Source organism: Acomys russatus, chromosome 16, assembly GCF_903995435.1.
Source record: "Acomys russatus chromosome 16, mAcoRus1.1, whole genome shotgun sequence".
In the NCBI taxonomy this organism is placed as follows: Eukaryota; Metazoa; Chordata; class Mammalia; order Rodentia; family Muridae; genus Acomys; species Acomys russatus.
In genome coordinates, this window is record NC_067152.1 from 46,291,451 (window position 1) to 46,302,718 (window position 11,268).

Here is an 11,268-nt window from a genome sequence, read left to right on the forward strand (position 1 = left end):
CAGGAGCGCCGCCCCGGGCCCCGCCCCCGGCCGGGCCCCGCCCCCTCCGCCCGACTCCCGCGGCCAATGGTGTACGTCGCCCGCCCTAACCCCCGGGGCTGGGCGCGCCTCCCGCCGGGTCCTGCCCGAGGCCCGCCGGCTTTTCCCAGACCTGACAAGAGCAGGCTAGTGCGGGCTGTGGGCCCCTTCCTGGGGACCGGGTTTCTCAAATCGCCGCGATGTCGGCCCTCAGACATTTTCAGATGCTCCCGGTACACACAGCAGTCACTGGGACACCAGGGCGTTAGAGATAAGTTTAATAAGACTTGCTCAGACCGGGGCTTAGATCTGCCCCTGTGCCGCATACCCAACACAGAAAAAGGTTTCTATAAAGTCGTAGAAATAGGGAGGCCCTGAGACTAGCCTGGAGAGTGAGGTAAGGCAGTGGTCGGCTGCTCTGCTGCCGGGAAAGACCGGGGCTCTGTCCTCTCACAAAGGCCCTGCTGCCACCTGTGTGCAGGGGTGAACAGGAGGGAGGTGTCCCTGAAGGTCAAGCCTGTAACGGGGCAATCACAGCAGTGCAAGAGAAGCTTCCCACAAGGACAAATGGCTAAAAGAACTGCCACCGTGAAATGTCTCCCTCGAGAGTTCTTCCACTGGATCCGGTGGGGGCACTCTAGCCTTCACGGTGACGCAGGCCCCTCAACAAGAGTCAAAGCCGCCTGCAAAATGCCAACTCTTCTTCGTCAACACCAAGCTATGTTGTTTTCTTCCTTTTTGCACGCTTGGCACAGCCCCTTCCAAACCAGCCTCCTAGGATGGGGGGAGCCGACGTAAGTGGGGTACTGGGGTCCCCAGGCGGGGCCTCTTCTCTGCTTCTGCACAGCGGTTTCCTACTGTGGCTGTCTTCTTCATCAGCACGGAGCGGAGTGGCCAAGGAGAAGATGGGGTCTTGCCACCTAACAGAAAGAAAAGCACTGTCAGGCGGTTCTGAACACTTCTCAGTCACAGCCCTCCCAGGCCAGGAAAGCTGTCAGGGCCACCTGTCACGCTACCCTTCCCTCTACGCCTTCATGTGGTTGGGCTTTGGCGAGCAGCAGCTTCAGGAGAGCTGTAGGGGACAGTCTTCTTGGGTGGCAGCTCAAAAGCCAGCACCAGCTCTCTCTGCCGCCTCCCTCGAGTCTCAGCCGTCACAGTGGGCTCGGCTATGCCATCCGAAGGGGCACAGGATGGCTCCACCTCCAAGGATAAGCCGCTAGCAACTCTGGGCCCCACCATTCACTTGTATGGGTTGGGGCAGGTGGACCAGACCCTTTCCCCTTCCCAGAGTGCATGACAGGAATGGGAGGGAGGGAGCCAGTTGACTAGGGAGGCGTGGCATAGACTAGACCATGAAGAAATCATGTGTCTGATTGAGATGCAGAACCACATATTATAAACGTAAGATACAAATAAGCACTGATTAAAAAAATGATCTAAGTTAATGTTAAAACAAAACAAAACACCAATAACAAAAAACAGTACAGCACAAGATAGGCCACGTCACAGAACACCACAAACATAACATACAAGAATTGCCAGGCCCAGAGGTGAAGGGATCCTTAATCTCTTGAACCCTTTGATTAAAAGAAGTTATTGATTTCCCCTATAAGACCCTGAAAATTCACAGAGAAAGAAAGTGTAAACTTTTCACTCAATACACACGCCAAGTCTAAATTATCACAAATTCTGTATCAAGGCAATTTGATTAAGCTTTTCCCAAATATCCCAAAACCAAGGACACAGATTCCGTTTGACCAGAGTTGCACAGTCCTCACCCCTCATGGCTGTCCACCCAGGCTGCAAAAGACCTGTGGGGGAAAAGCATCCTGTACAGCACACTAACAGACCCTCCCCCCACCGAGATTCTGGGCACACCAGTCAGGGTGGAAGAGTGTGCACTTGTGGCAGAGCCTCGCCTCAGCCAGTCCCTCTGGAGGCTCACAGAAGACAGACAGACAGCCCGTCACACGGAAGGGCAGACATAGGTCATGCTGTACCACTCACCGGCTATAGGCGGGGATCTCCAGCCCCAGTTCGCCCATGAGGAGCTGCATCACATCATCGCACTTCCCATGAAGCTTCAGGGCAGCCCAGTCATCCTTCGGGGTCCACTGAAGACGAGAAAGGCAGACGAGGGTCAGCCCTGGGCAGTAGTAACACACTGGGACCTGTGCAAGACTTTCAGGGTGCATGGATGTGGTACATTGTGGTCATGCGCCCCGTGTTACCTGCAAGTTCACAATGTAGAGTTTGGGCCGACGGCTCGGAGGCTTCGCCATGCACCAGAGACGGGGGTACTTCTTAAGTACCTGCAGGGGCGGACAGACACACAAACATGGATGATGATCCTAGCGCCCGCTGAGAGCTCTGGGCAGGCCAGCGGTGTGCTCAGTCCCCAGTGAGTCCATGGCATTGTTGGCACGCACCTTCAAGCTGGACCCTAAACACAGGATTGTGTCTGCTTTGCTAGCGGCCTCAGTTGCTGCCTCCCAGTTCAGAGGCTGCCCTAGTGTCCCCCTCTCCCCAAAGTGCACAATGGTATCCCGAAGCTGAGTCCCACACTTATGGCAGGTCCGGCCTGTCTGGTGTCGGTGAAGGGCAGTACGCTCTGTCACGTCAAACACTCGCACATACTCTCTGTTAGGGACGCAGGAGGTGCAGACCTGACGAGGAGAGGGCACAGTAAGTTAGACCTGCCTGTCACCCAGGCCCTGTGTCCCCCTGGTACTGCTCACTTCAATATACATGTTGCCGTGGAGCTCTGAGATGGCACTTCGTGGCAGCCCGCTGCGCAGGTGGAGCCCGTCACAGTTCTGAGACACCACATGCTGCACCTGGAGAACGCAAGATGGCGGCAGGTAGTGGGGGTGGAGGAGGCCCCGCAGCAGCAAAACCATTTCGACCCGAGTCCCACAATAAAGGATGGCCTGTGGTAGGAAGGAGCCATGTTCTCCTCAACCCCGACACAGTGGAGCAGCCAGGAGCCAGGAGGGTAACATCTGTGCTGCTCCCGCCAGCTGAAAGGCAGCCTGGGCTACTGGGAAAGCAGGGCAGGCAGGAGTACCCACCACCTCTCGGCCCCTGAGACCCCAGGCAGATGCCTCCCCTACTAGCTCAGCAGGTCTCTGGAGTTTCCAAAAACAGGCTCTGTAACCGGGATGTTTTCTAAAGACCCTGCCGCTTAAGAAAGCGAATGGGCAGGCTGCTACTTGGAGAGAAAGCAACGCAGGGATCAAACAGGAGCCTGAGCTCCTGGGGACTGACTGTCACACGGCTGACCAGACTAGGCTTCCCACCTGGGCACTGAGGTGCAGCGCTGGGCCCTTTCCAGCTTTGTTTTGTTTTGTTTCTGTTTTTCTGAGACAGGGTTTCTCTGTGTAGCCTTGGCTGTCCCGGACTTGCTTTGTAGACCAGGCTGGCCTCAAACTCACAACGATCCTCCTGCCTCTGCCTCCCGAGTGCTGGGATTGCAGCCATGCACTGCCACCGCCACTGGCTTTCTTACCAGCTTTTGCTCATGCAAACGGGTGATGCTCATGTGGGTGAGAGTAGGCTCGGCTTCACTCAGGTCGGCAGTGCTGCAGGGTACAAGAGCAAAGAGATGAAGGAGCGTGTCAGGCCGCAGCAGCTCCTGCTCAACCATGTGAGGAGGCTGTGAGTGCTCACCTCACACTTCGTCCTTTCTGAAGCAGCGTCCATACTCCATTAGGGCCCCGATAATCTGGGATAGCTGCTGCCTGCACATTTGGACAAAAAGATGCCGTAGGCACTGCAGGGCCCCACACGGGCCATGTCACATCCTGGGTTTGCCTATAGACTAGTGTCTGTCCCATCCACTGCTGACCCGTCTGATCCCCAAGTGGACTGTACCCCAGTATGGCTCTTTCCCTCTCTCCAAATGACTCTCTTGTCCTGTCTGGGGCAGTTCACACTTCCAGACTCCACAGAACCCTACTTCAGGATCCCTTCCAGCAGTGAGCAGATGTGCCCACATCTATCTCAGAACAGAAAGGGGAAAGTGGCTGGGCTCATCCATGTCCAGATCACAACCAGCAAGCAGGAAGCCCCTAGGAGGAAGCACCTCTGTCCATATACTTACACCCTATGGCTCGGAATAGTTTTTACTCTAAATAACATTCACACAAAAACCTCTACACATGAGATAAATGTTAGGTAATTTTCCACGAGAAAGAGAAAACATCTAGGATCTAAGAGTCCTTGGACCTGGCGAGGGAAGCCCTGTATCCACTGCTGCTTAAGCTCAGACCAGTAATCCCAGCACACTAAAGAAGAGGCCCTCAACAGTGCATGCTTAGGCCACGACCCTGCGGTCGGTTTTGCACTGCACAGGTGGCTGCTACCCTGGTGACAAAAATCTTCTTTCTGTGTATACATTGGTGCACGTATATGTGCACATGTGTGCAGATGAGCACATGTGTCTGTGTATGTGGCCGAATTAAGCTCCTTTAAAAATTTTTTGTTGTTGAAAGATCATGCAAGTGCCATGATGCACAAGTGAAAGTCAGGTGACAGCTGCCACTTCTCTTCAGAGGACCAAATTCAAGCCACCCGGCTTGGTAGCAAGAGCCTATTTATTCACTGGCCATCTCACCACCCCCTCATCTTGTTTCCATGACAAGGTCTCTCTCCGAACCCGGAGCTCATGGATCTGGTTAGGCTGGCTAGCCAGCAGGCTTCATTGGTTTTCTTGGCTTGTCTTCCCAGGTCTGGCATTACAGGCCTGTGCCGCTGCTTAGTTTTTTTCACATAGATTCAGAGCGCAAACTCAGATCCACTTTACCAAATGGAGCCATCTCTCCAGACCACCTGAGGGGGGCTTCTTAAGAACAGAAACCATCTGATGCTCGCCTTGACTGGGCCTGTGCATACCAAATACTCCACACTCACCCACGATCGTACAAATACATCCGTCACACCTCCCTCGGCCCAGGAGAGTTCTCAGAGCCAGGTCTGAGTTAAATCTTAAATCTAGCGTTGCTTTGGGTCTCGGGGAAAGGACGTCTTGAAGTTGCTTCAAAGGTGAGTGTTTGAACTCCAGCTCTGCAGTCTGTATCCCATAAGGGGGCGCCCCACGCCTGAACCGGCCCGCGGGCCCTCACCTACCGTGCTGATCCCGGCGCCGGTGTAGACCACCAGGTGTTTGGCATTCCGGACAGCGCCGGCCAGCTCCCGGACCTTCCTCCGCAGCTCCTCTGGGTCGTCGCACACCTGACGGGAGCAGAGCTGGTCACACGGGCCGCCGCCCGCCGCCCACAGCCTACAACCCGCCGCCCGCCGCCCGCGACTCGCCTCCTCCTGGCGCCGCTTGAGGCCCTCTCGCCGCCGGCTCCGACCCTGCAGCTCGGTCACCAGATCCTCGCTCTCGGCCAGCAGCCGGCCCCTCCTCCGCGCTGCGCTCTGCAGCCGCCTTCCTCAGGATGCGCGACACCTGCGGACGGGCGAGGTGAGCGGCTGCGCGCGCGGGCCCGGGCACGGGCGCGGCGGCAGCGGCCTACCTGGCGGAGGCGCTCCCGCTGCTGCTCCTCCCGCAGCCTCCGGACCCGCTCAGCCGCCTTGCGCTCCGAGCGGCTCAGCCCGCCGCCGGCTGCCATCGCTCCCTGAACTGCGCTTCCGGCTTCCGCTTCCGCCTCCTCCGGCAGCCACAGAGACGCATGCGCGCGCCCCGTCCGCTCCCCGCCCCTTCCGGCTCGCCCTCCCCACCCTGGTTTCACCCCCTCTGCCTCCCGTTTCAAAGAAACACCAGTCGGATCTCTTTAAAAGGCGTTTATTGATCATATACAAAATAAAGAAAACCTTATATATCACAAACATACACTATGTACAGCAATAAATACCCGAGGGGCCAGGCCCAGCGCCGCCCCTCCTGGACAATAATTTAGCAATAAATACTGCGCAGGGCATGGGTGGGCACCTAGGCTGCTGCCTGCTGAGGCCAGGCGACCGATCGCTCTACACCGATGCGAACGTCCACCTCACCTTGCAGTCAGACCTCCGATGGCCCTACCCAGGTACAGGAGACAGGGTCTCTCACCTTGCAGCCACACCCCAGCCCCTCCTCAGATCTTGAAGGACCCCCACATTCCCTTTAGGGTACTCTGCTAACCTCCCCCCTGGCTTCAGCCCTGCAGGGCAGGCAGGCAGGGGCTGATCAACTCTGCTTGGACACCCCTCTCAGCACCAGGAGACCAACAGAGCTGGACACACAGTAGCCCTTGTCCTGTTGCCCTAAGTTGCCAGGAGAAGGCTTTCTTCTTAACCCATTTGGTTAAAGGCTTCAGGGACTAGCGGATAGAGGATGGGAGGAAATGCAGGGCTGGGGCATGAAGTTGCTGGAGGGACCACAAGCCCGACTGGGGTCACAGGAACAGGGGATTCTATCAGGGACAATTTCCAGAACACTCCACCTCAGACTTCCAGAGACACCCGTACTATTAATGCTGCTGCTGTAGGGGCAGGGTAGAAACACGTACAGCTGGCCCAGCAGGTAGAGCACATGCCCAGGACACACACCAGAACAGCGCAGGCTGTGAGCAGCCCTGGCCCATCCATGCCTCTGCGTGGTACTGATTCTGTCCTCTTCTCCAACTGCTCCCAAACCAGGCAGCCAACAGGAACGAGAAAACATGCCAAGAATTATTTTCAGTGGCTTCTGGGGGAAAAAGAATCGTTAATGTGTTGGTTCCTTTCACTAAACCACAGCCTAAAAAAGTAACTCAGAAGATCCCAGAGCGGAAACAGTGCAGCAGGCTGCGGCTCAGACATCCCAGCTGTGGACGGCAGCTTTGGCCAAGTGGCCACCCCAGAGAAAGGAGGCAGCAGGGAAGTGGCCTCACCATCTCAAAGTGGGCTATAGCTCATCAGAACTACAAACTCTGGCACTGGGCACCAAGGCTGCTGCTAACACACAGACCCGAGTGCTGGGCTGAGGACAGCCTGTGGAATCCTGGTAACCGTGAACCCAGAATAACTCCCTCAGCGTTGCCATGGAGCCCCTGCACCGATGGTACAACACCCAGGTCAGCAGCCAGACACACTGGAGAGGACCATTCTTAGAGAAAACTGACCCATCTCACAGGGGTTTCTCTCTGAAATCCGAGTGTCCATGTCCAAGGAAGGAGGGTCAGGCAAAGTCAAGGTAGAAGGGGAGGCGCACATTACGGTTTACTTGGCGGAGAAGTTTGGGAGACCTGGCCTCAGCCAAAGTTCTCCACTTGCTGTGTCAAAGTCAAACACAACAGCCTCACAGTAGGAAAACGGAATTAACAATGTTCAGAAAAACAGCCAACAGTCACAACTAGACACAGGATTTACTGTCAAGAAATCAAGGTGAAGGGACAAGGTGGGCACCGCAGGGCCGGATAACAGAGACTGTTTCACAGACCCCAGCTTCAGCCTCCTCTTCCTCATCCTCCAGCAGGCTGGAGCTAGGCACAGGGAGGGCCATGCTCAGTTATTCACTACCACCCCGTCAGGACCAGAGAACGTGGGAAGCCCGCCCCTCCCCTCCTCTAGGCACGGGCACGACGCAGTCAGAACCAGCAAGTCATCTGGACGCCACTTAGAGAACCAAAGGGAGGGGATGAGGTCACCTGGTAACTTACAACCAACAGTCCGGACTTGCACTCACATCCGACTCAGGCATCAATGGTTGTGTCTGAGCACCTTGAGCCAAAGAAGCCAAAACTCCAGGGCTGGCAGAGGTCCCGCCCCCAGAGCATGGCATTCTGTGTCAGACTGAGTGAAAATCCCGCTGCCTAATGAGGTAACGGCCTATCAGGCCAGCCTTTCCTTTTACCAGCTCACATTTCTGTGCTTTTCAGGGATCCAGGGCCCCCAGAGAAGACACCAGCAACGTCAGCAAGGAGCCAAGGGTCATGTGACCAGACAGGGATATAGCCCCTTACAGGTGGACACCCGCCTCTGAGGAGCTCCCTGAGCTGAGTCTGGAAGGAGGGCACCCTCCACTGCACAGCTGGGTGAGGCGGCAGGCTTGGACCCTGCAGAAGGAGCACCTCCAAGTCAAACAGCGGATCCCTGGAAGACACAGATCCCGAAGGGAGGCCGAATAAGGGCCCAAAGCCAAGAGCTGCAGACAGTGGGGAAGACACTGACCTGGCCCTGGAGCCAAAGCCCTTGTCCTGCAATGGTGGAGGCCTCCAGGCTCTCACAGTGACGCAGGGGAGAACGGGTTGCCCCAAGCGGGGCCCCTGACCAATTTGCCTGGGAAACAACGCCCCACAGGATGGGATTTCAGGAATAGGTGGGTGACAGCACTCCCAACCCACAAGGTAGGCCCTGGGGTGGCCTAGCCAAGGCCCCAAATGAAGCCCCAGGAACTAAGCAGAGGCCAGGAGGAAGACGGCCAGGGACAGGTAGGCCACAGTGACTCCTGGTCCCTGCAATGTCACCACCCAGGGCTGGAGGTGGTGCATGTGGGAGCAGCATGGGAGCCCAAGTTAGCTTCCAATCTCACTTCCTCTGCCCTAGACCCATATGCGAAGCCCGGGCTCAGAGGGACCGAGCAGCAGAGGACTGGGAGAGTGCAGGAGAATGAGGGCCGGAGGGCAGTCTCCTGTGCTCCAGTGGAGCGAGTGAGCTCTGCCCGGAACCCCAGCCCAACCCAGGTCCAGCAAGCCAAAAGCAAAACCACAACAAAATCCAAAACGCACACGCACACACACACACACACAGAGAACACAGGGACAGCCACAGGTCAAAGGTCACCAGAAGCACCAGCACTTTACGGCTGCACAAAACCTCACCAGGCACGGACGACACCACGGCACCGGCAAGACGGAAGCAGGAAGGGCAAAGGAGTAAGTCACTTTCGGTACAATTGCAAGAGATATGAAAGATAGCAGCCTCTGGCAGGCTTGCAGCTCGGCTTTTTTTTTTTCTTTTTCTTTTTTTAAACTAAGTTTTATAAGTAATGTCTGATAACTCTGTGTATAAAAACTAAACTCCAACAGCCACAGAGCTGTCCCCAAGTTTACAAGAAAGGGCTTTTTTTTTTTTTTAAACTAGCAAAGTTTCTACTATACCTTTCTTCCCTTTTCCATTTATACGGTCAAATGTTTTTGTTTTTTATTTTTTAAGACAATTTTATAAATACTCTGCAGCTTTTTTTTTTCTTTTTAGCTCTTAAACATATAATTTAATAACTTCGTAAAAGGAACTTCTCTTTTAAATAAAGGGCTATATAACCACACAAATAGGTCATGTAAACAGTGACACCGGACCCATCGCAGGACACACTGACACATCTTCCACCCACACTTATAAGCGGCGATTTGGTCTTCTCCAGTGCACTGTGCCAGGCTCCAGCACCACGGTTCCGCCCCAGAGCCCAGGCTGGTGGCCTGCCCACGCGGGGCCTAAACGCTGTTCAGGGCTGAGCCTGTGGGCCACGCTGAGAGAAAAGAAAGCTCTCACGCCCACCACAGACGGGCAGGCTACCAGGCAGGAAGGGCAGACCTAAGCCCAGTGCACTTCCTTCCCACCTCAGTGCCCACTCTGGACTCCCAGCCCGCACGGCCTTGGTACAAGGGGGTTGGGGCAACCCAACATCACTGCTGAACTGACCGATCCCAACGTACAAAACACAGGCGTGACGACAAGGGTGTTGATGTCACAGGGGCTCAGCCCGGTGCCCCTGGGTGCAGGTTGTGCTTTGCAGGGAAGGAAACGGGGGTGGGGGGTGCGGGGGGGGGGGGGGTAGGAGAGGAGAAAAGAAGGGGGAGAGGAAAGGATGAGGGACAGGGCTGCCAACTCTGCCACACACCTAGTGGCCCCTCAAAGACCTGCCTAGCAATTGCACGTGTCCCTATGACCGAGCATCTGTCTTGGACTTTACTATTGTGATGACACTGGTGGCGGCCACCTTGCCAGGCACCAAGGGCCCCAGGCCAGCGGCAAGGGGACCCCGCGCAGGGGCCACGGGGCTGCGGGCCACGGTCCTGGCAAAGTTCTGCAGGGCCTCATACTTGGAGCGCAGCGCGTCCAGCTCCACCTTCATGCTGGCGTTCTCCGAGGCCAGCTTCTCCACTTCCTGCTGGAGCTCCGCCTTCTGCCTCTCAAGCTCCTCCTTCTGGGTCACCCGCTTCACCCGGCAGCTGGCCGCGTAGCCGCGGTTCTTGAGCGTGCGCCGCCGTTGCTTCAGCTGGATGATCTCTTCCTTGGACAGGCCTCGCAGGTGCTGGTTCAGCTCTCGCACCGACATGGTCACCAGCTCCTCATCGGTCAAGCTGGTGCCATTCTCGCCCGGCTCCCGCTTCACCTGGAGTGGCACAGCACACAGGGTCACAGCACAGCGGGAACGCCCACCCCGCCGCCGCCCGCGGCCCGCCCCCAGCCTTTCCACTCACCTTTAAGGCCTTGCTTCCTTTATTGGGGGTCGTCATAACCCGGGGGGGCACAGTGAGCAGGCACTCTGCAAGACACAGAGCAGAGGTCAGGACCCTGTAGACTCCTTTACACCCCCAACAGGAAGCTTACACCAGGGCGCTCAGCCCACAAACCCTTGCCCCTCACCTGACCCGAGGAGCTGGGCTGTGTCAAAAGGCCCTCCTATCCCTGGAGAGCCAGGAAGGAGCCCAGGGAGATATTTTCCCCCCAGGGAAGAACCAGCCAGAAGGTAAAAGACAAAGGGAGAGGGGGGGGGGGAGAGAGAGAGAGAGAGAGAGAGAGAGAGAGAGAGAGAGAGAGAGAGAGAGAGAGAGAGAGAGAGAGAGAGATTAGAAGGTCTGGGCTGCAGAGGGGCAAGCCTAGAAGGAAGCGGAGCTTTAAAAATAACCCCAGTGCTGCCCCAGAGCACACTGTTCCTGGCGAGTCACGCTGACTCAGCACATCTCCTCCCTCCCTTCCTGAGCCGTTCTCCCGTTCCTGAGGCCAGCCAACAGTTCCCCAGGCCGACTCACTACTGGGACAGACAGCAAGCCAAGGGTCAGTCAGGGACCATGCACTCCAGGGCCCTAAGCTGGGCGGGGACAAAAGAACACCTTCTCCCTCTAGGGCTTAGGGGGTTGCTTCCTGCCTCACTCTGGAGGGGACCAGGTTTGTTCTTACTGGGGGACTGGGAATCCTCTCACCTTCCAGGTAGCAAGCAATCCGGCCGGAGGGTGGGTGGGGGTGTGTGCTGAGCCCAGGCCCCTCCAGGCCTCCCGTCCACCTCCTCTACAAATGGAGTAACCATCCTGTGGCTTGGTTGCAGCATCCTGCGCTTGGCCC

General features: G+C 56.5%; 2 protein-coding genes across 2 annotated transcripts; both read right to left on the bottom strand.

Moving 5' to 3' along the window:
• Nucleotides 1-707: 707 nt before the first annotated feature.
• Nucleotides 708-5,663, bottom strand: Sirt7 (sirtuin 7). The gene is given in 10 exon segments (XM_051159223.1): nucleotides 708-938; nucleotides 2,026-2,132; nucleotides 2,250-2,330; nucleotides 2,448-2,684; nucleotides 2,757-2,855; nucleotides 3,527-3,599; nucleotides 3,688-3,758; nucleotides 5,146-5,421; nucleotides 5,423-5,470; nucleotides 5,538-5,663. Coding segments are annotated over 10 exon segments (1,290 nt in total). The 5' UTR covers nucleotides 5,634-5,663; the 3' UTR covers nucleotides 708-736.
• A 4,091-nt stretch (nucleotides 5,664-9,754) lies between these two features.
• On the bottom strand, nucleotides 9,755-10,682 carry Mafg (MAF bZIP transcription factor G). Its single transcript, XM_051159224.1, has 2 exons — nucleotides 10,407-10,682; nucleotides 9,755-10,318 (listed from the first exon to the last, which is right to left on the bottom strand). Exons 1-2 carry the CDS (start codon nucleotides 10,440-10,442, stop codon nucleotides 9,866-9,868), a joined length of 489 nt encoding a protein of 162 aa, XP_051015181.1. The 5' UTR covers nucleotides 10,443-10,682; the 3' UTR covers nucleotides 9,755-9,865.
• Between the last annotated feature and the right edge of the window lie 586 nt (nucleotides 10,683-11,268).

Bases quoted from the DNA above. Each gene is read 5' to 3' on its own strand.
- Mafg (XM_051159224.1), bottom strand. From the start codon at position 10,442: ATGACGACCCCCAATAAAGGAAGCAAGGCCTTAAAG. The intron at 10,319-10,406 runs GTGAGTGGAAAG...GTGCCACTCCAG, and splicing joins AAGGAAGCAAGGCCTTAAAG to GTGAAGCGGGAGCCGGGCGA.